At 43.5% G+C, this 25096-nt stretch overlaps 5 protein-coding genes and 1 non-coding gene across 7 annotated transcripts in view; 5 read left to right on the top strand and 1 right to left on the bottom strand.

Annotated features, from left to right (window-relative positions):
- Positions 1 to 97: 97 nt before the first annotated feature.
- LOC105894785 (zinc finger protein PLAG1) lies at positions 98 to 5627 on the top strand. The gene is given in 13 exon segments (XM_031583850.2): positions 98 to 163; positions 3853 to 4190; positions 4545 to 4589; positions 4592 to 4617; positions 4620 to 4734; positions 4737 to 4882; positions 4884 to 4935; positions 4938 to 5026; positions 5028 to 5063; positions 5128 to 5260; positions 5295 to 5464; positions 5467 to 5599; positions 5602 to 5627. Coding segments are annotated over 12 exon segments (1209 nt in total). The 5' UTR covers positions 98 to 163; positions 3853 to 3952.
- A 3368-nt stretch (positions 5628 to 8995) lies between these two features.
- Positions 8996 to 10388, top strand: LOC105894757 (MOS proto-oncogene, serine/threonine kinase). Its single transcript, XM_012821302.3, has one exon. The coding sequence runs from the start codon at positions 9062 to 9064 to the stop codon at positions 10061 to 10063; it is 1002 nt and encodes a 333-aa protein (XP_012676756.1). The 5' UTR covers positions 8996 to 9061; the 3' UTR covers positions 10064 to 10388.
- Positions 10389 to 10707: 319 nt separating this feature from the next.
- Positions 10708 to 12048, top strand: LOC105894794 (40S ribosomal protein S20). The gene is made up of 4 exons (XM_012821342.3): positions 10708 to 10846; positions 11196 to 11295; positions 11467 to 11540; positions 11810 to 12048. Exons 1-4 carry the CDS (start codon positions 10844 to 10846, stop codon positions 11990 to 11992), a joined length of 360 nt encoding a protein of 119 aa, XP_012676796.1. The 5' UTR covers positions 10708 to 10843; the 3' UTR covers positions 11993 to 12048.
- LOC116224492 lies at positions 11333 to 11399 on the top strand. Its single transcript, XR_004165609.1, has one exon. It is a non-coding gene; the product is annotated as a small nucleolar RNA U54 (small nucleolar RNA).
- A 1906-nt stretch (positions 12049 to 13954) lies between the features above and the next one.
- LOC105894797 (kinesin-like protein KIF20A) lies at positions 13955 to 22128 on the top strand. 2 transcript variants are annotated; one of them, XM_031583635.2, is made up of 19 exons: positions 13955 to 14195; positions 14281 to 14430; positions 14726 to 14776; positions 14957 to 15076; positions 15162 to 15300; positions 15391 to 15575; positions 15700 to 15796; positions 15922 to 16086; positions 16765 to 16876; positions 17013 to 17075; positions 17361 to 17504; positions 17758 to 17923; positions 18043 to 18225; positions 19647 to 19786; positions 20805 to 20961; positions 21062 to 21200; positions 21349 to 21419; positions 21539 to 21658; positions 21770 to 22128. In XM_031583635.2, the coding sequence occupies exons 2-19, from the start codon at positions 14290 to 14292 to the stop codon at positions 22001 to 22003; spliced, it is 2427 nt and encodes an 808-aa protein (XP_031439495.1). In that variant the 5' UTR covers positions 13955 to 14195; positions 14281 to 14289; the 3' UTR covers positions 22004 to 22128. The 2 variants fall into 2 exon arrangements, with proteins under 2 accessions (XP_031439495.1, XP_031439494.1); XM_031583634.2 differs by having other exon boundaries at positions 14726 to 14821.
- A 389-nt stretch (positions 22129 to 22517) lies between these two features.
- Positions 22518 to 25096, bottom strand: part of LOC105894736 (tyrosine-protein kinase Lyn-like) — a 7608-nt gene continuing 5029 nt past the window's right edge. The window contains exons 12-13 of the mRNA XM_031583638.2: positions 23082 to 23213; positions 22518 to 22734 (exon numbers count right to left, since the gene is read on the bottom strand). Of these exons, the coding sequence (XP_031439498.1) occupies positions 22532 to 22734; positions 23082 to 23213 (335 nt within the window). The 3' untranslated portion in view covers positions 22518 to 22531. The remainder of the gene's footprint in view (positions 22735 to 23081; positions 23214 to 25096) is intronic.

Genomic DNA, 25096 nt, shown 5'->3' with positions numbered 1-25096 from the left:
CTGCACCGCAGCGCATACACAATGGCTGCTGGAAAGAGGGGAAAGCAAACAATTTTCAGGCCGCCGAGTCCAGCAAAAAATATGAGAAAAAAATTTATTAAAAATTCGGAAAATAGTTGAAACTCAAGAAAAACACCGTAGAAAGGATGTTAACGCTTCTGCGGTGAGTTTGACGTGTGTTAACTAAATTGTTACTGTCTGCTTGAATTAAAATATCGGGGTTATTCAAATTATGAGAGAGGGGTGAGCTAGGGAAAAAAGTTTGTGTTAATCAGCGCCCAGTTTAGGACCGGAGAGAAAAGCAGCGGAAGACATAAATATAAAGAAAATTAAAATAAATTGTGCCATTAGTTTGTGTCAAGTCACGTTGCATGCAAACGATGTCAACACTCGGGGGAAGCGACAGAGTCGTGAAAAGTTGTAAAAAAGTTTTAAAATCTCGCTTAGTTATAGTTTTTATCTGAATATAATAACAACCGCGCTACGAGGGTAGCCGAAGCAAACGCACGCGCATTTTAATGCTATAAAAATGATTATAAAAGCATGCTGCGAACACGCCGCTTTAATTTTGACATGTATGTGCACGCGAAACGACTGTAAACATGCTGTTATCGATGGTAGCAGGTTTGCATGTTCGAAAAGTGCATTTAAAGAGAAAACGTTAGTGCATTATAATTTTTTAGGCTAATTAAAACCATAAGAGGTTACGTTATCGCACGAATTATTGTCATCGGTATTGTAGTAGACCGTGGCAGAGTTGATAGGCTAAAAGAGGTGCGATGTAGCTAAAACGCCTGAAGTAGGCTATCGAAGTGGAGAAGTTGCTTGTCAATATCATAAACAACCAAAATGGAGGGAGACGTGTAGGGAAACTAATTAGGCGATGTTAAACATTCTCTGTCGACACTACTCATCAGTCTATGCTTCCCTGCCAAAGAATTCCTGAACTTTAAACCAATGGACATATAGTGAGGTCTGAAATTGGTGCTGTTTTGAGTTCTAATTCGGTTCCTTCATGACGCGGGCTTGTGGCGTTCTTGTGTAGGTTGCGCCGTTGAATATTGGTCGGTAAATAACCATTTGTCATGCAGCGGTGCAAGAGTAGCACTTTCTGATTGACACTGATTTCACAATGTCTCGTAAGCAAATTTATAGCCATGTAGCCATATAGTGAGCATCACACCGCCATCGCTTAGTGCACGCTTGCAGGGATGCAAATAATCTGGTAAGGAGAGATAGCATATGTTCCCTTGTGCGCGAGATCAGAGTCTTAGGCTGCTTGTGAGTCCACTCAAAGTGAGTGACAATCTCTGAGTGGAATCTGTGAGTTAGCGTATAGACTGGCGGTTTGCGAGATGATTCCTATTGGTTTTGTGGTGGATTCTTTTGTGTCTCATCCATGAGTTTGTCTTGTGTTAGCGTTTCTTGTGTAGCCTTATGTTTTCTGATGGATGTAGCCCTAGTTTCTCAATTATCATAATATTTAATTGGAAATTCATGGCCAATTAAAGTTATATCATGAGGTTCTTCAAACCCAAAGTATGTGGCATCCTCTATCTTTCCGCACCGTATTGTTATTTGTGACTATAGTTTGAGTTAGATAACTCGGCTTCTCTATAGTGCTTAGGGTATGGCTGAGCCGCTGTAGGTCTGAAGGAGTATAATGAGACCTATGGGTTCTTAAAGAGACAGAGGCACCTTCACGCTCCCCATCTTCTTCCCTTGAGTGATTAGTTCATCATTGATAACAGACTGTGAAGTTCCACTTTTATTTCATAGTCCCATTTCACCACGACACTTGGTTTGGTTCCCTATTTGTTCATGAGTCTATACTTTTTGTTAATATGAATTTCTATGTAAAGACAAGAAGTGTTAGATTGACATAGATTGTTCAAATAAAAGATGTAATTCAGGATGCAGGCTGGATTGTGGCTCTGTTGTAATAAACAGTTTCTGCTTTAAAAATGTTGAATTGCATATACGGTTTTAAAGGTCATTTGTAAATCATAACAAAGAATTATTGTGACCAAAATTAATCATTTTATGTTTGTCTTTGCTTTTTTTGTTTTTCAAATATACAAGTGAAGAAATATACATATTTAAGACATGGAATTAACTCCATATTCATATGATGTATATTGAAGTGATTTTTTTAAAGTATTTGTGCTATTGATGTTGTTAGGAACATTATCACGGTGATTTTTAGATTGTTAAACATTATATTTAGGTTTAAATTAATTTTGTGTTTGAAAGCTTTACTTTTTGCCCAGGCATCATATCTATTATTTGCCATTCAGTCATATTTTATCATACTTAATTGAATAGGCAATGTGTCTAATACCAGCAGACCTGTTTAATATCGATGGTTCTGTTCTAAAGAACATTTGACAATTACTCTCTTCTTATTAAAATAAAATGGTTATGGGAGAAGCAGATAGCTGTAGCATACCGATGCTTTTGAGAGCCTCATTTTTACCTTAAATCTAAGAATCTTCAAAAAAATCATACTCTGCGAGCTTCTACATGAAAGGGTTAGTTGCTGCAGAGATGTATGTTGAGAAGTTTAAACCTTATAAATGATTGTCAGAAGTAGAGGCACACTGATAATCTTTCTTTTCATATAGCCTTAATGGGATTGGAACTTGTGCATGGTGTTTAATAGTCTAGAACCTAACCTATGACATTCCATTTTCTTTTTTTTTTTACAAAACCTTTAGAATATTAATATATAATGTTTTAATTTTGTCAAAATAATGTTAATACTGATGTTTTACAGTATGTGACATTTTAAGGATTTAATGAACAATAATTCAAAGATTATTTGCAAGACCTGTACCTGAAACCGTGTATGTAAAGAGAGATCCTCTTCTCAGCCCACATGCATCAACATGACACACACACTTACTAAGTTACATTTAGGACTACATACAGGACGAAATAAAATCACTGATTTGGTTTAGCCTATTTGAAAAGAATTGTTCAGATTGTAAATTATCGACATCATTTAAGAATAAATACATAATTTACGTCAACAATTCAAGACCCAGAACCATTTTTGTGTTGGAAATACAAAACACTCTGCAAACACATAATGCCGTTCTGTAAATGTAGTTGTTAATTTTGTGTTCTAGAGATTACATTTATGTATGAATTTAAGAAGCAATTTTCTCTTATTTTGTTCTTTTATAATGGCGTCATGGTAACTCATAAAATCGTATCTATTTGCCATCATTTCAAACACATCAGTTTATTGAAATACCATAAGGCATATACTTATCCAACATGTAAACTCAAATATTGGTTGTGTATTAGGTTCAACGAAACAAACTCTGTAAAGGATACTCAAGTATAATGGTCAATAACCCAAATCCATCCACTGCATTACCCTCAGGGCCTCGTGGCCCCGCATCTGTTTTGGGATCTGAGTTCACATTATTCTGAATATGTCACAACCATTCCCATCAGCCAGTGAGTTTCAGTGTATGGGAGAATGAGTGCTGTTCTGGGCAAGCTTTTCCCGAAATGCATATGATTCACCATTAACCCCCCAGACTTCCCTACAGCTGGTTCAGATGATGCAGTGGTGTCTGTGATGTGTTTTCATATGCTTGGTGTGCTTATCTTCTACATTGTTATTCACCACATTCCTGTAACCACCGCATGACAGTAAAGAGACTGGCTAGTTACCACATATACCACATTTAGTCCCATTTCACGATGTAAATATCTTTCTCCTCTGTGTCCCACTTTGATGCTGTGTTTTTTTTCTGCCCCCTATTTTTTTTTCTACATGTCCAATGTCTGTCCATCTCCCTTACTCCTGTCTTTCCATTTGTCCCCTCCTCACTTTAGGACGTTGGCTCCTTGCGGTGTTGAGAGTTTAGGGTCACTTTCACTCTCAGCATTGGGGCACAGTGCATGCGACCACCCGGCCAGCCTGCCCTAAGTTGCCATGGCCACAGTCACCCCTGGCGACTGCCCTCACGCCACAGACCGAGCCAGGGTGAGGAGGAGGAGGGTGGAGGGCAAAGGGAGGAAGAACTTTCCATGCCAGCTGTGTGAGAAAGCCTTCAACAGCGTGGAGAAGCTCAAGGTGCACTCGTACTCACACACTGGCGAGAGACCGTACAGCTGCACTCACACCGACTGCACCAAGGCCTTTGTCTCCAAGTACAAACTCTTACGGTAGGATTGAAAATTGTATATATATATATTGTATATACATATCTGTGTAGATATTTTGTGAAAATAGTTGTCTATGTCCACCATGCCTAGTTGAGCACCATCAGAGTTCCATACATCTAAGACCTTCTTATTATACTCTACTACTTAGCCCTATCATTTACATTTTCTGGTTTTCATATTTATTGGACTATATATAATAGTAATTATAAACACATATCTTTGGGAATTTAACCCATGTGAATCCTTTATCACAATTAACACAACTGCAATCCAAAGTACTGGAAAACTTAAGAGTGCAGTCTTGAGGTCACTGAGTTTAAACTGGGGTCATTGAGTTTCTTGTTTCTATCACAAGGCACATGGCACACACTCGCCAGAGATAGACCACAAGTGCACTTACTGTGAGAGATGTTCCACCGCAAGGACCACCTGGAAGAAACCACCTACACACGCATGACCCCAACAAGGGAGGGCCCTTCACCTGCGACGAGTGTGGCAAGAGCTACAACACCAAAGCTGGGCTTCAAGCGCCATTTGCCCTGCATGCGGCCCACAGCGGGACTTGACCTGCCAGGTGTGCCTCCAGCCGTACCCCAACACTGCCCTGCTACTGGAGCACCTGCGCGGCCACGCCGGCAAGAGCTCCTCCGCTGCCAAGGAGAAGCGGCACCAGTGTGAGCACTGCGAGCGCCGCTTCTTACACGCGCAAGGACGTGCGCCGCCACATGGTGGTGCACACGGGTCGCAAGGACTCCTGTGCCAGTACTGCGCCCAGCGCTTCGGCCGCAAGGACCACCTGACACGCCACGTGAAGAAGAGCCACGCCCCCGAGCTGCTGCTGGGCCGTCAAGGCCGAGCCGGTGGAGCTGGAGCCAATCGCCTGCCAGCTGCCGCCGCCGGCCGCCCCCTGCGAGAATGGGCAGTGGCGCCGTGAAGGACGAGTTGTCTCTCCTCAGCGGTGGTTTGTTTTGGCCCCTCCCCCCACTGTCGCTGCGCTACCCGTTGGGCCCGCCTCCTACTCGCCTTCCTCCGCCCCTGAGGGCGGAGCTAGAGACCTACCTGCTGGAGCTGCAGGGGCACTTACCTTCTGAGCCCGCCCACTTGGAAGACACAACCCTTGCCCAAGATCAGCAGCGCTGCCGCGGCGACCAGTGATACATTTGGCTCTTCCTCGCTGGAGTTCTCACAGCTCTTCAATTTCCTGCCTCTCAACGGCCCCTGCTACAGCCAGGCAGCTGGGTCAGCGCTTGGGCTCTCCTACCAGCAGAGGAGGGGCTGTCGCTGGCTCCACCCATCTCCCAGGATCCCACAGCGGAGCCTGTCGGTCCCCTACACACACTCTCCTCTACTTACACCCCGGGTCTCAGCACACATGCACATACACACTCGGCCAGCCTTAGCACAACCACCACCCTGCTCGCTTCCACCAGGCTTTCCAGTAACACACACACACAACACACACACACACACACACACATACACACTTGCCTCACTTCAATACAGCTTATGTAAACCTACAAACATTACCAGTCAAGAGAACAGTCCTGATGCCAGTTAACACATGATATGTCATCACAGATATACCATATATAGAGATTTATTTTGTGCTTTATCAGATATTACTCACAAGACCTTCACAAACACATCCTCTCAAACCTGTATTATACATTTAACCACATCAGCTCATGCCTCGCACACAATGCCATTGAATGACAACATGTTTCACCCCTGTTGCTCCCATATCTAAGATGGCATGGCTCATTGCGATTGGCCCACTGCCAGAGAGGGAAGGCGGGATTAGAGAAATGTGGTTGCAGTGAAGTGTTCTCTGATAGAATCAACGTAGACTAGCTTTTATTTTTAAAAGAGATGTTTCCATTTAGCACTTTGAACTTTTAGTGATGTGAGCTCCATCACAGCTAACCAATTTAATATTTTAATTTTGTTTGTTTTCTTTTTTTTTTGTGGCTTTTTTGTTTCTTTGTATGTGAGTAATTCACTCGGATGTTGTTTGGTACTGAACGCCAGGCGTTTGATTGACAGTTCCTATTTCTACAAAGCCAAAGCTGACCAACCCAGAGCCGGAGAGGACCTGCTTACGAGACTCAGCCCTCTCTCCGTCTCCTCTCCTCTCATTACTTCACACCTCCTCCCTCCCTCCCTCCCTCCCTCCTCTCTTGTTGGCCTCTTGGCCATCTCTCTCTCGATGCTGCTGCTCAGACTAGTAGAAAAGGACGTTGTTCTGCTTCCGTTCACAACCAACAAAGGGAAAATAGGACAGACATTTGACTTCAAATCACACACACAAGGACTGAAACTGTAGTGAGTTTTTAACCAGTACTTAAATGTTTTGCACATATCTCTTCAGTAGACAGCAAATGGCACACACACATACACACACATAGTTGTCTTATCCACAAAGGGAATTATTTTCTGAAGGAAACCATACTCACAGTTATGAATGCTATTGCACTGACAAGGGGAATCAATTCAGAAATGAAACAATATATCTGTACGTCTTCAGGACAGACAGTAATGGTCCTGATTGACGATTCCTCTCCACTCTCCGTGATAGACAGCAACAGCTATACTACAAACTCGGCACAGTTGAGTATAACTTTTAGCTTAGAGCAGAACAGTGTGTCTCGGGATGTTTTAGTGTCTGAAATGGGAGATGAAAAACCATTTTAGTTGTAAACCTGCTGGAAGAGGTTGTGTGTGAGCGTGTATGTACATGTGTGTGAGCGTGTGTGTGAACAGTTGCAGAAGAGTTGATCTGAAATGAAATGTTTGATAAGCCTCTATATTGGGCAGTTTTCAATATAGCACTTTCAGAAAATCGAATGCCTTTTTTCTCAAATATTTTTTTTTTTGTCTATTATGCCTAAAGGTTTAGATGTCATATTTAGCTAGAGGGATGTTAGCGTGTATATGCTATGTGCTAAACGTATGTGTTTTTTTTTTACAGGTACAGCTCTTACAGTGTTAGACTCATTTTGCTTTACTTGCACAAAATGTCTGTGTCTCTCAGTGAAGCGAGTGTGACAGGACTGACAGCTACAGCCCTTGGGTGTGTTCACGCACGCATGCATGCACGCACACACATTCATACATGGGGAAATATCCATGGCGCTCATTCATTTAATTAATCAATACCTCTTGGAATTAATTGAGTATTAATTATCAAACTTAAATTGAAATTTGGATGCTATTGCATCATGTCAGTCCAATATCGTTTTTTTATATATATATTTAAGAATTGAATTAATAAGGATGGGCCTGAAGTCATTCAACTTTTGAATAAAAAAAAAAAGTTTTAGACAAAGCTTCAGGAACCCCTCCCAAGTACTGCAAAAAACCTCCGGCAGCAGTTATGCTGCAGTGACAAAAAGCTGGAATTTGATTGGCATTGATTGGCATTGATTGGCATTGGCTGTTTTCCTGTTTCTCTTTTATGAGAGACACAGACCATTAGCAATTCGTCCTCTCAGTTTTCAGTGGTACCGGTGTGTGTGCGTGTGTGTGTGTGTATGTGTGCGTAAGTGTATGTATGCAAAAACACTTCTGCAATATCTCTGTTTTGGATCAAGCTGCTAATGGACACTCCTCCTAAACCTCCTGAAGGTGCTACAGACCTCTCGTATCTCTTTTTTTATTTCACAAGAATCTCAAACTGTGCTAAAGGTCAGTGTGTGTGTGTGTGTGTGTGTGTGTGTGTGTGTGTGTGTTAGTGTTTGTGTGTCTGTTGTACTGTGACTTGCCTGTAATTTGGCGCCGTTCTCTCACACACCTGCCTGCTTGGGAGCTCTGCATTGCCATGGCAACGGGCAGAGAAAGGCACTCTGATCTCTTACCTTTGCTATCCGCCTGAAGAGGAGAGGCTGTCAGAGGATGCCGAGGGAGAGAAGAGGGGGATGCTGCTGGCGAAGAACAGTGGGAGAAATGAGGAAATAAGCAGATGGCATTCCAGCCATGAAGTTGCTATCATTTGGTGCATTGTTGCAGTTGTCGTGGTCTACTTGTAATCTGTAATAATGTTTTTTTTTTGTTTTTTTTTATGTCCATCATATTTCAGTAATGCCATCCTGTGACAATGAACTTCTGTTGCTAATCATGTATATTTTACTTAAATGTATTTTACAAACTACTGTTGTATTTGTATGAATATAGGCCGTATGATTCATATATATATATATATATATATAAATATATATAAATATATCTATGTGTGCGAGAGTGTGTATGAGTGTGTGTGTGTGTGTGTGTGTGTGCGAGAGTGTGAAAGTGTGTAAGGTAGAACTCAACGCTGCAGTCTCTGCTGGAGTTTCTCCCGGTGACATCATCCAAAGAGACGGTTATTTATTGGCTGGCTAGGTGAGCCAGGAGTGGGTTCTGACAAGTGATTGTCTGGCAAGGAGAGAGCCAGAGGTGTGTTTTGACAGATGATTTGTTGGCTGGGTGAACCAGGTGTGTGTTTAGACCTTTGCTGCTATGTGAGGAGAGCTGCAGCCTCCAGTCCAGTGTTACTGTCAACAGTGTACTGAAACTCAATAAACATACAGAAGGATTATAAAGTCTGCCTATGTGTCTAATACTTACCTTTTCAGGTGTGCTTCAGAGTTCAAGAAACTTGGTGTATCACATTAGTGACGTGTTTCACATGGGCTACCACTTTTAAACATTAGTTTCAAATATCACTTTCACTCGTGAGTCTGGGTAGTCTGTGGTCCAATGATGTAATGATCAGAGGCACGCAATCACATGGGATGATGTCATTGGATGAAATGAGCGTGCATATATCAAGTCACGTGACGGTGACAGTGAACTCCAGACAAATGAGCAAGTTTAGTAACACAATTGAGCGCTTCAGTCAATAATGCCATCTCCAATTCCAGTTACGCGGTTACTTCCCAGAGACTTTGGGGTATCGGTGGAGCTAGGGGCGTGCAGCAGCCCACTGATCAAGTATACCGCCGGATCCACGTTAGCGGTTCCAACAAACACATTCCGCAACAAAGTTACCAGCAGACTCTGGTCGTCCGTCATTCACTGGAACGAGCTCCACAGTTTAGTGCCTCTTGGGTCTGGTGGGTTCGGTTCAGTTTACAAAGGTCTGTACTTTGACGAAACCGTCGCCGTCAAAAAGGTGAAGAGATGTACAAAGAACAGGCTGGCGTCCAGGCAGAGTTTCTGGGCAGAACTGAATGCCGCGCACCTGCGCCACAAAAACCTGGTCCGAGTAATTGCGGCCAGCACATACATTCCAGCTGATCAAGAGAACGCGGATAACATTGGTACGATAATAATGGAATTTGCTGGAAGCAGGGATCTGCAGCATGTTATCTACGGGGGTGTGGAGCCACTGGTAGAAAGCAGGTGCATGAAATACTCACTCGACATAGCTCTAGGTCTAGAGTATCTGCATGCACACAGCATAGTACACCTAGATGTGAAGCCTGCCAACGTGATCGTATCCGATACCGACGTGTGCAGACTGGCTGACTTCGGTTGTTCGCTGAAGCTTGAGTGTTCTGGAGAACTGAGCCCTCTCATACACCACCTTGGCGGTACATATACACACCGGGCGCCCGAACTGTTGAAAGGTGAAGAAGTTACCTTGAAGGCTGATGTATACTCCTTTGGCATCTCGCTGTGGCAGCTCATTGCCTGTGAACTGCCGTATGAAGGTGACCGCCAATGCATCCTTTACGCGGTTGTGGCTTATGATTTACGGCCACCTGTTAACGGGAATATGTTTAGAGACTCGACTTTCGGACAGACGTCTAAAGCTCTTCTGATCAGGTGCTGGAACGCCAAACCAAACCAAAGACCAACTGCTGAGCAACTTGTCACAGAGCTGAAAAAGATGCAAGGCTGAAGAATTCCCCCACCCCACGCACGAACGTGCAATATTCTCTACAAATGCCTTCCATCGAAATGGGATGACCAAATATTAATAAATAAAATATTATTCTGCGAAGGGATTTCATGAGAATTATAGCAGGCTACTTCCCCTATATTATTTTTTATTTTATTTTGTACCTGTTTCACTGTTTTGCAGGCGTCCCTGAACTTCCCAGACTGTTGGCCACTAGAGCGCGCCACTGACTTTGCAGTCATGTTAAATGTTTCTAACATAAATGTTTCTAAATGATTGTGCTGCTTTACTTTTACAATGTATGCACAACTGTATGTATTTTAAGGGTATTGATTAAAAAATATTTAAAAATCACACTCACCTTACCTTCTTTGACACAGACATGGCATAGAAGTCTGCGACACACGCCAAACTCATTGGTTCATGGCGTTTCAATCAGTAATTGTAAACAAAAATCGTTCATATCACTGATATAAGTGTAGGAGAGGAGTATGATACACCAGGGAGCTGCCTAGCCTTTTTGTCAGAGAACATTTAAAGTATATGTGCTCCAAAACAGTAGGTGGCGACATAGGCTACAAACGTATGCATTTTCACCAAAGCAATCGTCGACGAAAAGATGTGAAAGGTCGTGTAGTACCCGGATAAGGTCTATATAAGCCTGATCAGGCCTCCAAAAGGTCCTTTCTACTGAACCTGTGAGGACTGGGTGTGCCGCTTCCTGACTCACCGCTGTTCGCTACGAAATCTGACGAATAAGTCGGTCGGGAAAATAGAAATATGGTGAGAATAATATGTTATTTTAATTGTTTTAAATAGTCAACGGGTTGGTATGTCTTTGCAACTGTAGAGTAACCATTTCATATAAGGCTACCTTTAGCAGAGGCACGTGCTAGCTAGTCCGCAAACAACTCTATTTACGCGCCATCATGTTAACAAACACTATTCTGGTTTTTATGTTCTGATTGTGCTGAAATGCCTAGGGCTCGATTTAACTACCTTTCGGGACTAACTATGTTCAGTATGGATAGCCATGAAATGCAGAGTCTTATTTCAGGTATCCTTTCCTTCAAACAGCCATCTTTATTAAAGCGTCCCATTCTTTAAAACATCTTCATCTGTTAAATTCTAGGCTTACAAGGATACTGGCAAGGCTCCCGTGGAGGCCGAAGTGGCTATTCACCGTATCAGGATCACTCTGACCAGTCGCAACGTCAAGTCGCTGGAGAAAGGTACAATACTTTATTGGTTTACGAAAGTTCGCTGCTCCGGCTATGAGGATAACATTTTATAGTATGAATTACTTTGATTTCACATACGCTATTCTGAGCCATTGTAAAGTTAAGTTTCAGTGTGTTCGTTCCTCATTGCGGTGCCGTTAATGAATCTCTTGCCCTAAACAGTGTGCGCGGATCTCATCCGTGGCGCCAAGGAGAAGAATCTGAAGGTGAAGGGACCCGTCCGTATGCCAACCAAGGTAACGCTACTGCTCCTTACCTTATCACTTGTAGTACTGTAACTCTCTAGATGGATTAATGAACCTTGTGCATCAGGTATTGGTGCATTATTAAAGTGCTGATCGACATGACTCAACTTGGGAGATTTATTGTAACTCGAAACATTGTGTTGCAGTGGAATGTAAGGTCATTATGTTGCACTGTATGCAATTATGAATGTTGCAGGAAGTTCTTGAGCACTGAATTCCCCCTTCTTTTTTTTTTCCATTTTTTTTTTTTTTTTGCACAGACCCTGCGTATCACTACCCGCAAGACTCCCTGTGGTGAGGGTTCCAAGACTTGGGATAGGTTCCAGATGCGCATCCACAAGCGTCTGATCGACCTGCACAGTCCATCCGAGATCGTCAAGCAGATCACCAGCATCAGCATTGAGCCTGGTGTAGAAGTCGAGGTCACAATCGCCGACGCATAAACGGGACCCACATTGGGCTGTTCCTTATCAAACATCAATAAAGGAAGAGGAAAATATCTGTCTGCTCAGTTATTTTGATTGTGCTTTAGTGTGATAGTGGTCCAATATTAGTAATAGGACATTTTGAGGAATAGTGGATTTAGGACCTCTTCTAATGTAGTGGTAGATCAGTCTCTATTGTGGGGTTAGGGCCTTGGGTTTTAACATGGGGGGGGGTTCCTACTGTGCGTGTTTTCAGTCTTTCCCTGTGTCATTTTGACTGGCTAGATGTGGTGCTTGACACCTGAATTGACTAATTCATATTTTAAAACAGCAATATGAAGTTCTGTTCCAAAACTAGTAAGCTAACTACCTAAAAGCCATGCAAAAACCTTGTAAACAACACCAGCTGACACTGATAGAAGCCTGCCAACACACTAACTGGTGTCTTTTGGCAGTATAACTGCGACTGTCATGCGTGTGAAAGCTTTTCTTCCATTTTTGCAGGGGGTTACACATCTGTCCTTCACATGACCATATGCTATCAAAGTGAATTTGAGGATGGTACCAAAACCGGTTGCCTATAAAACCATACCTCAAAAAGTGTCAAATTGTTGCATAGTGTTACTTTAAGTGCATTACCCTCCGTTGTGCTTAGAGAAGGGATGGAATAGATTCACAGCAGGATAGCCATCGGAGCAGCGCTGATCTGAAATAATGGCAAGGTTCATTCATCTAAGTGGTGGCCTGTGATTACTTGAACCTCCAATGATGTGTCTGAACACCCTTTGCAAACTGTAATGTGGGAACTGCATGTACAGCTGACATGTTAAAAAGGGAACTGATATCTACCCTAAGGTTAAGACCCCCCAATTAAAAATCATTAAAATTATTTTTTTTAAGACCTACAGTGGTATATTAGTTGAAAGATGGCCATCTCTGTTTCAGATGTTCAGTATTGTGGAACGTGTATGTAAATGAATAAGATGCATATCATGCCCAACTCATGTGGGTATCTTTTCTAGAGTAGATTATGTTTAATAACTGCATCTTACAAATTGAGAATTTGTCATTAACTTTTTGTCACAACTCACCCTGTCTGGAGCCCCTTGACTGGCTTCCATCCAGGCAGGTAAATTTCAATTTGTAACTTGTTTCAACCCTGACCCTTGTTAGGAGTTAAAAAGTTTGGACAGTGCAATTTAATAGAATGTGAGTAGCTTGTGTTCTGCACAAAGTATTCACGTGTCATGAGACTTAAATCAACACCTAACAAACTTTCATTACTTCTAAAACTGGAGTTTGCCCACCCTAAAAAGTCACTGGTAGTTATTTTTAAGCCTTAATGTTAGAGCACAAGGTCGGTCTCATTGCATTTGAAATTAATCAAAGGGACAAGAATTTATTTTCATTAACTTATAACTTGACTGTGGGTCCTCATGGTACCTGTACCGGGTAATTTATACACAGGATATTAAAGTAGCAATAAGGAGCTCTGTTCCAAAACGACCTAAAAGGCATGCAAACACCACCAACAGCCCAGTTAATACTGATAGAAGCTTGCCAAGACACTAACTGATGTCTTTTGGCAGTATAGCTGACAATGCCATGATGTGAAAGCTTTTCATCCATTTTTTCAGGGTGTTCCAGCCCGGAACACAGAACTACATTGGGCATATCCTGGATGGCTAGTGGGAAAGACAGGTGTTTATCTGTCTTTCACATGACCTTATGCTATCAACATTATTTGAGGATGGTACCAAAACTATTTGCCTATAAAATCATACCTCAAAAAGTGTCAAATTGTTGCATAGTGTTACTTTAAATAGAAATAGCCTCACCCTAAGCCATTGTTTATTCTCAGTGGTGTTAGACATGTATTAAAATACGGCTCATGACTAAGGCCACACCTGTTGATTGGTCTATTGTCCTTGCAGTGTGCATTGATATACTTGAGTTAACCCAGGTGAGAGTGCTAACGAGTTTGATGAGCGAGGCGTTTGGATCGGGTGGCCTACCTAAAGAGAATCGGAATGGTGGATTTGGTGCAGTCTGCATCTTAACTCAGTTTGATGACAGAGAACTGTTGAAATTTAAGGGCTTGAGTGTTTTTTTGTATATACATTTATATACAGTCCTGTGTATTTGCCGTGTCTAGACTCTGAGTGTATTGTATCATCCATTTTTTTTTGGATTACCATCAAGCGAGTATTGCGAGTTGTTGGTAAGTTCACAGCAAACAAACACATAACCACAGCATTTTATTTGCAGTCACTCTAGATTGAGAGCTGCTGTGATTTTTCTTTCAGATAGTCATCATGACGACAGTTATCGATCTGACGCATGACGGAAACATCCTTGAGGCAATGGAGTCAACTTGTAACGACTTGCATGCATGTGAACCATGCCGTAAAGATTTACCAGAACTCTCCAGCATCTCCTCCATAGCCTCTGTGCAGGTACTGGGCTTTGCTCATCACTATGCCACCCAAGGTCAAGTCTGAATTACTGTACTTGTTAAAGGAAATCAAACATTGCACTGGGAATTAATGATTTTTTTTGTTAAAGCACCATCAAGTCAGTCAGCCTTTGCCTGGCCGAGTAGATGTGATGACGGGCTCTTCAAAAATGTCTCTTCAATTTTCTTATTGAAACAATTGATTAATGAGATTGATATTCCAATCAATAGAGAGTGCTGTTCTCTCAGTTGCCCCGCCATCCAGAAGCCATATTGCTTTAATTTTATTTTCAAAGAGTGAAGTCCTTGATGGTCCAGAGCAGCAACAACTCCGGGTGTATTTGAGGGTGAGACCTTTCTCTAACGCAGAGCAGAACAGTGGTGAGGATCAGGTGTGTGTGTGTGTATATATATATATATATATATATATATACGTTCTCTTACGTTCACACATTATTTAAGGTAATGTTATCCTGGAGCCAACATTGCCCTCCGATCTCAAGGGCTCCTCTGCGGATCTCTTTCAGGGCTGTATAGTGCTGGAGGATTCTGAGACTGCGGTTCTTCATGCTCCCAAAGGCTCTGCCTCGATGAAAAACAGTGAAAAAGGCATTGGCCAATCAATGTACAAGTTCAGCTTCACACAGGTATTCCTCCTTTCTAGTATAAGGGTTAGAGAGATATTGACCATGTGCTTCAAATAACATGTCTATCTATATGTGTTTGCTCCAGATCTTTGGGTCTGAGGTGGGCCAAGCAGAAGTCTTTGATGGTACCGTTAGGTCTCCGGTGCAGGATTTTCTGCAAGGGAAAAATTCCTTGCTATTCAGCTATGGTGTAACCAATGCAGGCAAGACCCACACCATACAGGGTAAGATGGAAATCGGCTTCAGTGTTAAATGTCCCATTAGACACATTGTGTTTGCATAATGATGTAAATAGTTTGCTGTGTTTCTCACAGGCTCAGCCAAGGACCCTGGTATTTTGCCTCGGGCTTTGGATATTGTGTTTCGGCACATCAGCGGGCGCCAGTATGCGCTCATGGACCTGAGGCCGTATCTGGGAAGCAGTGTTCAGAGGCTTGACGCGGACCAGTTGAAGACGGAGAAGCTCCAAAAAGCTGTTCTGTTCAGCCTTCTAAGAGAGGTTTATTGCTGTTTCACACAATGCCCTTGAATGCACACTTCACATTCATGCAGAACAAAGTTGGTGTGTAATGTAAATTATCCAGGTAGGTAATTTGTGTGTGTGTGTGTGTGTGTGTGTTCAGTCTGATGCGGAGCCACAGAGGACTAGCAGGTCTAGAAGCAGCTCTTCATCGTCTGTCTCCAGTTTGTGTTTTTCTGGCATCTCGTATGACCAGACCGGTAATAACGGCTTCAAGAATTGTTCTGTTTTCTCTACAATATATATATATATATATATATATATTAAAGATTTGTATATGAATAGCTTTTACCTCCCTTTGCTGTGTTTCTTCTTTGGTTTCTAGAATCTTCTGCAGAGGATCTCCATGTCCAGTACTGCGTTTGGGTGGCCTACTATGAGATCTACAATGAGCAGGTCTATGACCTACTGCTGCCACAGAACTCCAAGACCAAGAAGCGCTCCTCATTGCGTGTGTGTGATGAAAGCAATGGCAACTCTTATGTCCGAGGTGCCCAATAGCCTCACACATTTGTTTACGTTTGATTGCATCGATTGCATTCCATTCGATTTCAGGTGTGTGTGTGTGTGTGTGTGTGTGTGTGTGTGTGTGTGTGTGTGTGTGTGTGTGTGTGTGTGTGTGTGTGTGTGTGTGTGTGTGTGTGTGTGTGTGTGTGTGTGTGTGTGTGTGTGTGTGTGTGTGTGTGTGTGTGTGTGTGTGTGTGTGTGTGTGTGTGTGTGTGTGTGTGTGTGTGTGTGTGTGTGTGTGTGTGTGTGTGTGTGTGTGTGTGTGTGTGTGTGTGTGTGTGTGTGTGTGTGTGTGTGTGTGTCTGTCTGTCTGTCTGTCTGTCTGTCTGTCTGTCTGTCTGTCTGTCTGTCTGTCTGTCTGTCTGTCTGTCTGTCTGTCTGTCTGTCTGTCTGTCTGTCTGTCTGTCTGTCTGTCTGTCTGTCTGTCTGTCTGTCTGTCTGTCTGGTCTGTCTGTCTGTCTGTCTGTCTGTCTGTCTGTCTGTTGTCTGTCTGTCTGTCTGTCTGTCTGTCTGTCTGTCTGTCTGTCTGTCTGTCTGTCTGTCTGTCTGTCTGTCTGTCTGTCTGTCTGTCTGTCTGTCTGTCTGTCTGTCTGTCTGTCTGTGTCTCCCTCGCCTCATCCCTGTGTGTGTGTGTGTGTGTGTGTCTGTCTGTCTTTTGCAGATCTAAGATGGGTGAACATCCATAATTCCGATGAGGCGTGCCGGGTTCTACGCGTTGGGAATAAGAACCGCAGTGCTGCTTCTACGAAGATGAACCAGTCTTCCAGTAGAAGGCACAACACCACATGCCTCTCTCAAACTCTTTGTGTTGTGTAGTTATTCTTGAAACACTGTTGCATGTACGGAACCATTGATGAATTGCCTCAATTCACTCTCAATTTAACTTCCTGTTTTGCTTTTTGTCCTCAGCCACAGTATTTTTACCATGAAACTTCTGCGAATTGATGGAACTGATGTCCAAGGAATATCTGAGTGAGTATGCATCTGTGGGTGGGTTGAGGCCGGGGGCTGGGTATGGATCCTCTAACTGGCCTGCTCTCAACTCTCCTCCTGGTGGTCCATCTTGTTCCTCTAACTGGCCTGCTCTCAACTCTCCTCCTGGTGGTCCATCTTGTTCCTCTAACTGGCCTGCTCTCAACTCTCTTCCTGGTGGTCCATCTTGTTCCTCTAACTGGCCTGCTCTCAACTGTCCTCCTGGTGGTCCATCTTGTTCCTCTAACTGGCCTGCTCTCAACTCTCCTCCTGGTGGTCCATCAGGCTCTCTCTGTGTGACCTCGCCGGCTCCGAGAGGTGCAACAAAACCAAGACGTTCGGGGAGCGTCTGAAGGAGGCCGGAAACATCAACACCTCTCTGCTCACCCTCGGGAAATGCATCGCAGCGCTGAGAAGCCACAATAACGGGTATTCACACGCACTGCACACCACTCTTCACTAATGGCCCAGCTTGATCTCAAGATTTTCTTTAAAAAGGGAGCGCGAGGTACTGTGGTGTGTGTTTTCGAATACAGTCACTGCTTTTCTTCTAACATGACTTTTAAGTCAGTGTGAAGATGCAATGCGTACAACACGCATGTTCTGAGATCATTGCGCACAGCTGAGTATTTGTTCCTTCCTTTCACTGTCTGCCTGGTGTGTGTGTGTTGGTTGTCTTCAGGGTGAAGAGCAGCTATGTGCCGTTCCGGGAGAGCAAGCTGACACGGCTCTTCCAGGGTGTTTTCTGTGGGAGGGGGAAAGCCTTCATGATCGTCAACATCAACCAGTGCGCTTCCACCTATGACGAGACCCTCAATGTTATGAAGTTCTCTGCTGTCGCTCAGCAGGTATGTCACGAGAGCTATGGTGCACAGGTCAGATTCTTACATGCTGCGTTTGATTCCCATGAGAGATCAAAGCATCTCGATGTGACTGATGAGGTTCCCCGATTGTCACTGTATTACAGGTAGTCCAAGTGCTTCAGCCTCGTTCTCTTGAGTCTCTGGCTCCCAGGCTGGTTGGGCGCGATGGCAAACCGTTGGTGAAAAACGGGGTGATTGACCAGCAGGCTGTGGATGACTACCTGTCCGAGGAGGAGCTCCTGGATGGGGCGGACGACGAGGCAGATATGTCCATCCTGCCTCAGGAGGTAACTAACTCCCCACACGGCCATAGAATTGCACAGACACGCCTTTTGTTTCAGGAGCTGATGATTGGGGGGGGGAGGGGAGGGAGGAGGGAGGAGTTTGGTTGCATCCCGTACCGTTATCTGTACGCCTCCTTTGGCATGGTCGTCAGTCCTCCAGCTCATGTCCTGGAAGTCATTTGAAGTGTGCCGTCCGTCATGAAGAATGTCTAATTTCTCTATTTGCCGCCAAAGGAGACGAGGACGGAACCTAGTGAGCGAGAAGAAACGACAGAATCCAATGCAGAAGTCTTTACAGGGGTCTTGTGTTTATGGTTACAAGGTGTTACAAGGTGTTGCGCGTCATTTTGGAGCCGGTAGGCAAAGATTTCGGAATGCGTGAGGTATAGCCTCAGGTGAATTATTTTTTATTTATTTTTCACATCTGTCAACCTATAATAAGATGTGGTGATTTATGAACAAAAATAAATGGTCAAAAACTATAATCGAGTTGCCTACAGGATCGTATTTAAACAACAATACATTCATACCACGTCATGAGCTCAGCAAATGATCACACCTCGTTAACAGGATTTGTTATCGGAGAATTCTAGTGGATTTCAACAGCTGTAGTGCTAGGCCTTATATCTAGGTTGGTATTCTCTGCAATTTCCACAGACTTCGACGTAAAGTAGGCCTATTTTTTTTTTTTTTTTTAAAGGTCTGTTTTATATGAACAATATTTGCTTGTGTGCCATCGTGTCTTTCACTAAAATAACTTGTATTCTACTGTACTCTGTTTAGCCTAGTTTATGGATTTAAATGGAGACCTCAGCAATAGAAAATGATGATGAATAATGAAATCAATTGTATACCTGTGTTAACGTAGGTACAAATTACAACAAGCGTAATGGTTCTTTGTTGCCTCGCCGATGACTCTTACATTCAGGAGAATGAATGAATGAATGAATGAATGTTCTGTCTGCATGTCTGTCCTAGATTCCTCCATCCTCCTTGCATTCCTTCACATTTCGTATTAGAGGGAGGGGCCAGGGCGTAAGGGAGGAAGTGAGGATTGACAAATAAAGGAAATGGGAATCGCACTATGAATATCATGATGTAGAGAAATCCCAAACGGTTGACTCTACGTCAGCATCAGTCTTACAAGGCTCAGGATTTTAAACAGTAGATTTTGTGTGTTGTCATTTTCATACCATAAAATGCAGATTTAAAAAAAAAAAAAAAATTCTTTCTACCAGTATTTATGTGGTTCATTACAGTTGTCATCTAATTTAGTTTACAGCTCAAAACACACATTTGAAGGTGCACTTACTTTAGGTTTGTTTGCCTTTTTGATACTACTTTTGTAGCCATCTTCAAACCTACTTGTTTTGTTTTCCTGGCTAGTCTGTTCATTCTCTTGTCTGTCCATCCTGGTTCTGAAGGAGCTGCTAGGCATAATCGAGACTCTACGGACCAAGCTGCTTGCAGAACGTAGGAAGAACCTCGTGCAAGAGATTCAGATCCGCAAAGAGATGGGAGATGCTATGCTGCAACAACTCATGGACAGTGAGGAGCAACACAGGTAGGGGGGTGTGTGTGTGCGCGGGGGGGAGGGGGTAGAGATTCTCAGCAGTTTAAGGGCATTGCACTTTTTTCTGCTCTAAACTCAATAGGCCAATTTTCCAAAGGGTCTTTTTTTTTATCTGACGCGTTCTCACATGATCAGGTGTTCCAAATGAATCACAAAGGGTAATTTGTCAAGACATGTTTAAATGTTAGTCATATTATTTGTGATTAGATGACAATTAAAAGGTTTAGACATCCATCGGGACGCGTCGGGGTAGTTGGCAAAATTGGTGCATTGCGAATACTCGAGTGGGATTCCAAATAATCACAGACAGGAGCAATCACCTCAAAGTTTTAGTGATTCAAATTTCGTAATACCATAGGATTTCAAAAGGATCATTTCACTGGCTTCTGAACCTTACAATTCATAAATACTGAAATGATAAAAGTAAACATTTCACTGTTTCTTTTCGGACATGTTGACGGCAGTTTAGGCTTCATACTGTACTCACGCAACAGGGTTATAGTGTACAGGTCTCGCTCACCCAATAGAATGAGGGGTTATAGCGTACAGGTCTCCCTCACCCAATAGAATGAGGGGTTATAGTGTACAGGTTTCCCTCACCCAATAGAATGAGGGGTTATAGTGTACAGGTCTCGCTCGCCCAATAGAATGAGGGGTTATAGCGTACAGGTCTTGCTCACCCAATAGAATGAGGGGTTATAGCGTACAGGTCTCGCTCACCCAATAGAATGAAGGGGTTATAGCGTACAGGTCTTGCTCACCCAATAGAATGAAGGGGTTATAGCGTACAGGTCGCGCTCACCCAATAGAATGAGGGCCCATGCTGCAAGTGATTTTAATTTTTAACCCTGATCGTGTGATTAGCCAAAACAGACATCGACAGCTAAACAGGTGATGGTCAGTTTTTAATAAGCACTCGCCGCTGTTCAGCTGTGCGCACCCCATTATGGCTCAAAGCGTTGAATGGAACAGTGTACTTGACTTGTGTCTCTCTCACATCTGGTGTTAGTCGACAGATGGCGCTGCTGAAGCAGGGTTATGAGGAGAAGCTGGACAACACGTTTGAGCTGTACAAGGACGCCCTGAAAGAACACGCCTACCAGTGTGCCGTGGAGAGACTCGAGGAGGACTACATCCCCATAGAGGAGTACAACACCGCGCAGAAGGTAACACATACACACACACACACACAGGCACGTCACCGTGGCAACCTATCGAAGTGGATTTGTCACTGGTGCTCACTGGGTCTGAATGGATTCCAATCAGGAGCTGAAGACCAGGCTGAGCGAGGTGGAGGAGAAACTGCGACGTTCTGAATCCGGTTCCACGCTGGGATCTCCCTTCTCTCCCACTCAGGAGTGTTCCACCCAGACGGTGCATGCAGAGTGTCCTGCTCAAGATGCGGGTGTGTGTGTGTGTGTGTGTGTGTGTGTGTGTCTATATATATATCTACGAACTGTAGTGAAGTCAAACCCCCCAAAGACCCACTCTGCTTTGTAGCCAACTTGTACAGGATCTGTGCATAGACACACATAGTCTCACTTCTGTTCCAGATGCCGAGAGATCCAAACGCCTCTACAGGGAGAAATGTGCCGTGGAGAAACTGTGCTGTGAAAAGCAAGAGGTGGGGAGGGAAGAGCTGAAATGACAATAATTTAGACCAGTGTCCTGAGATATTAGATTTTCTGGTTTCCCCCCCCTGTCAATTCTGTTTTGACGTTTTTCTTCCTGGTACTTTCTCAGCTAATTGTGGCCCTGGAGAGTCGGATCTCGGAGCTGAATGACACGTTGCAAGAGGCAGGAGAGAGCTATATGGAAAAGCTCTCTCTGGTTCAAACATTACAGAACAAACTGACTTATCAGGTAACAGTTTTTCTTATTTTTATTTATTTTTATCCTTCGTTGATTTAATCTTCAGTGTTTTTAAGATTACTGTCATTTTTAAAAAAGCTGCTCCCATTTCCTCTTTTCCAGGAGCGGGAGACGGAGCATCTGCAGAGTGATGTCACAGAGAAGGAGGCGGTGTTGACCTCTCTGCGGGAGGAGCTTGCCAAGCTGTCCCAGGCTCCCGAGGAGACGCCCAGACCCCGGCGAGGCCTTCTGGCCAACATTAAAGATTCTGTGTCGTCACCACGCAGTGGAACCCTCTGCCGCACCCTCAAGCGCTCCGTCAGGACCACTCCGTCACTGAAGAAGAAGCCTGTCTGACCCCCTGACCCCCTGGTACACTGCTGTTTTACTTGGGGCGTGCGTTTGAACTGTAATAGGCTTCTATATACTATATAAATGTTTTTTAATACATTGTTGGTCTTAACATTGGATGTGTGTTTAATTAAAAAAACTTTTCACATGATATTGGGGCATAATGGCTGTGTTTGTGTGCTGAATGACACCCCTGCAACCACTGTTCTCAGAAAGACAACAAACTTAATATTCCTTTGATAAAAGGGAAGACTTTTTAATAGGCAGCTTTCACATTTTATACAAACATTAAGCAGAGTTATTAAATATAGAATAATGTAAAACTGACTATTTTGCTAATTTGGCTATTTTGGATCTCCAAAGTCTAATTGTGATATGTGCTGTTCTGTTACTAGATACCACTATTGTAACAAGCAGAACCTCAGATATATATATATTTAAAAAAAAAAAGGTATGGCGCCAGTGCAATCACTACTATCGTCCGGACACGAAGTTGAACATAGCTCTGAACACACTTCTGTCTCTCCTGCCCTCTCATGGCTGCTGCTGGTATTGACCCTCTGTGGCTGTGTTGTAGTCCTCCAGCACACTCTGTAGGTATTCAAACGTGGGTCTGTCCTCGGCCTTGGGGCGCCAGCAGGTCCCCATGATCTCATAGAGCTCAGCAGGGCAGCCCTCTGGGCAGGGCATTCTGTACCCACGCTGGACCTGGGTCATCACCTCACTGTTGCTCATGCCTAGAGATCGAGGAAGAAACACAGGTTTGTCAGTCTAATTGCTCTCATGTTTTACCTCATCCGATTCTTTATTTAAAAAAGAAATACATTTCAATTTATTTTGCTAATTTGAGGAACAATGCCTTGTGATTTGCATGTTCACAACAGTGAGAACATTTAAAGACAGTTCCATGGTTTAGCCAGTAGATGGCGGTCATTGCTATGATAATGGCTCTGGGTGGAGAGTTCACACTGATGGCAGTGAACCATAGCCTCTTCACCAGTCCCACGTCCTATTCTTAAACATGCATTTGCTTACATTTGCATTATATTACGTATTTGATGTTTGTTCCAAGGAAAATTCTCACCTGGGTAGGGCATTCTCCCGTAGGTGACGATCTCAAACAGCAGAACGCCAAATGACCACATGTCTGATTTGATGGTGAACGAGCCGTAGTTGATCGCCTCAGGAGCTGTCCACTTGATGGGAAACTTGGCTCCTTCAAGAAGAAGTGACCATAACATGAGGAACAATATTATTACATTACCATAGAGCTGTTTATGGAACAGACAAAATAGGAATAAAAAAAGTATTTCACAGGTAGATCTAAAGGTACAATGATGATTTATTTACAGAATTATATTATCTTCCGCACATACAGTCCCCTCCACAAGGACTGGCACCCCTGTTAAAGATGAGTAAAAAGGGTTATAAGAACTTCACCTATTGGGGAATTAGCTTCATCTCACACTGCCAAAAATGAGAAAAATCTAACACATCCCTCACAGTCCCTCACAGAAATAATTATATTTAACATAATCACATGTGCCACAATTATTGGTACCCCTAGAAATTCTTATAAACAAAATGTATCAGTCATTTTGATCCATTTATATTTAACTTTTTTTAAGTTGATCAGAGTGTTTAGGAACTTTCAAGCAGCAATCTAGGACTTCTTGTTTCACTAGGGTATAAATATGAGGAGACACAGAGGCCAAATTCCCCAAGTCCTGTTTGGATAGTCTTTTCTGCAAAGGAAGGTTCCTAACTGAGTGATTAGAAAAAAGACAACAGGACAGACTACCCGACTGCAGCCCCATTCATTCTTCAACATGAGAAAGGTGAGAAAACGTACAAAGAGGAAAAGTGTGTTGTCCTCCATAAGTCATAAGGGAACGGCTAATAAAAATAGCGACTCACCTGAAAATGCCCATATATACCATTGGAACCATAATCAATAAGTTCAGATCGACTGGAACTGTTACAAACTTGCTTGGAAGAGGACCCAAGTTTATTCTGCCCCCCCACACAGTGAAGAGGATAATAAGAGAAGCGAAAAAATCCCCAAGGATCACTGTTGGAGAGTAGCCTCTTGGGGACGCCAAGTCTCCAAAACTACCATTATTATATTATTAGACTACCAACTATTATATTATTAAACTACCAGTATTATATTATTAAACTACCAACTATTATTTGCAAGGCATGTCAGGAAAAAAAGCCTTTCCTGTCATTTAACCACAAAATAAGTGCCTGGAGTTTAACCACAAATAGAAGTGCCTGGAGTTTGCTAAATGCTATTGGGACTTTGTCTGGAACCCTGTTCTATGGTCAGATGAAGCTAAAATGGAGCTCACTGGCAACAAATACTCAAGGTGGGTTTGGTGTTAAAAGAAGGATGACTGTACTGCAAAGAACCTGGGCCCTGCTGTTGAGTATGGTGGAGGGTGTGTGATGTGGGGCTGGGCCCTGCTGTTGAGTATGGTGGAGGGTCTGTGATGTGGGGCTGTGCCCTGCTGTTGAGTATGGTGGAGGGTGTGTGATGTGGGGCTGGGCCCTGCTGTTGAGTATGGTGGAGGGTGTGTGATGTGGGGCTGGGCCCTGCTGTTGAGTATGGTGGAGGGTGTGTGATGTGGGGCTGGGCCCTGCTGTTGAGTATGGTGGAGGGTGTGTGATGTGGGGCTGGGCCCTGCTGTTGAGTATGGTGGAGGGTGTGTGATGTGGGGCTGGGCCCTGCTGTTGAGTATGGTGGAGGGTGTGTGATGTGGGGCTGGGCCCTGCTGTTGAGTATGGTGGAGGGTGTGTGATGTGGGGCTGGGCCCTGCTGTTGAGTATGGTGGAACTGGCCCCTGGGAACCTCAATAGGGTACATCATGAACTCCATGAAATAGCAGGTCATTTTAAATCAAACTCTGGCCGGCTCTGCCAAGACAGTAAAACTGGGTCGTCCAAAACATGTACAGATCAACACAAAAATGGTTTTCTGAACACACAATAAAGCATTTGCCCTGGCCATCTCAGTCCCCAGACTAAAGAGGGGCCGAGGAATGGAGTGGAAAAGAGGAGGATGTAAGACCCTGGAGGAATAACTTTTTCTTGATT

The sequence above is a fragment of the Clupea harengus genome, chromosome 17 (genome assembly GCF_900700415.2).
Source record: "Clupea harengus chromosome 17, Ch_v2.0.2, whole genome shotgun sequence".
Lineage (NCBI taxonomy): Eukaryota > Metazoa > Chordata > Actinopteri > Clupeiformes > Clupeidae > Clupea > Clupea harengus.
This window is presented reverse-complemented; position numbering and strand designations above follow the sequence as displayed.

What these genes read in the sequence shown, in the direction of transcription:
- LOC105894757 (XM_012821302.3), top strand. Translation starts at nt 9,062, where the DNA reads ATGCCATCTCCAATTCCAGTTACGCGGTTACTTCCCAGAGACTTTGGG.
- LOC105894794 (XM_012821342.3), top strand. An exon ending in CGTCAAGTCGCTGGAGAAAG is followed by an intron (nt 11,296 to 11,466) that starts GTACAATACTTT and finishes TGCCCTAAACAG; the next exon opens with TGTGCGCGGATCTCATCCGT. An exon ending in CCGTCCGTATGCCAACCAAG is followed by an intron (nt 11,541 to 11,809) that starts GTAACGCTACTG and finishes TTTTTTGCACAG; the next exon opens with ACCCTGCGTATCACTACCCG.
- LOC105894797 (XM_031583634.2), top strand. Translation starts at nt 14,290, where the DNA reads ATGACGACAGTTATCGATCTGACGCATGACGGAAACATCCTTGAGGCA. An exon ending in AGAACAGTGGTGAGGATCAG is followed by an intron (nt 14,822 to 14,956) that starts GTGTGTGTGTGT and finishes GATCTCTTTCAG; the next exon opens with GGCTGTATAGTGCTGGAGGA. An exon ending in TGTGCTGTGAAAAGCAAGAG is followed by an intron (nt 21,420 to 21,538) that starts GTGGGGAGGGAA and finishes GTACTTTCTCAG; the next exon opens with CTAATTGTGGCCCTGGAGAG.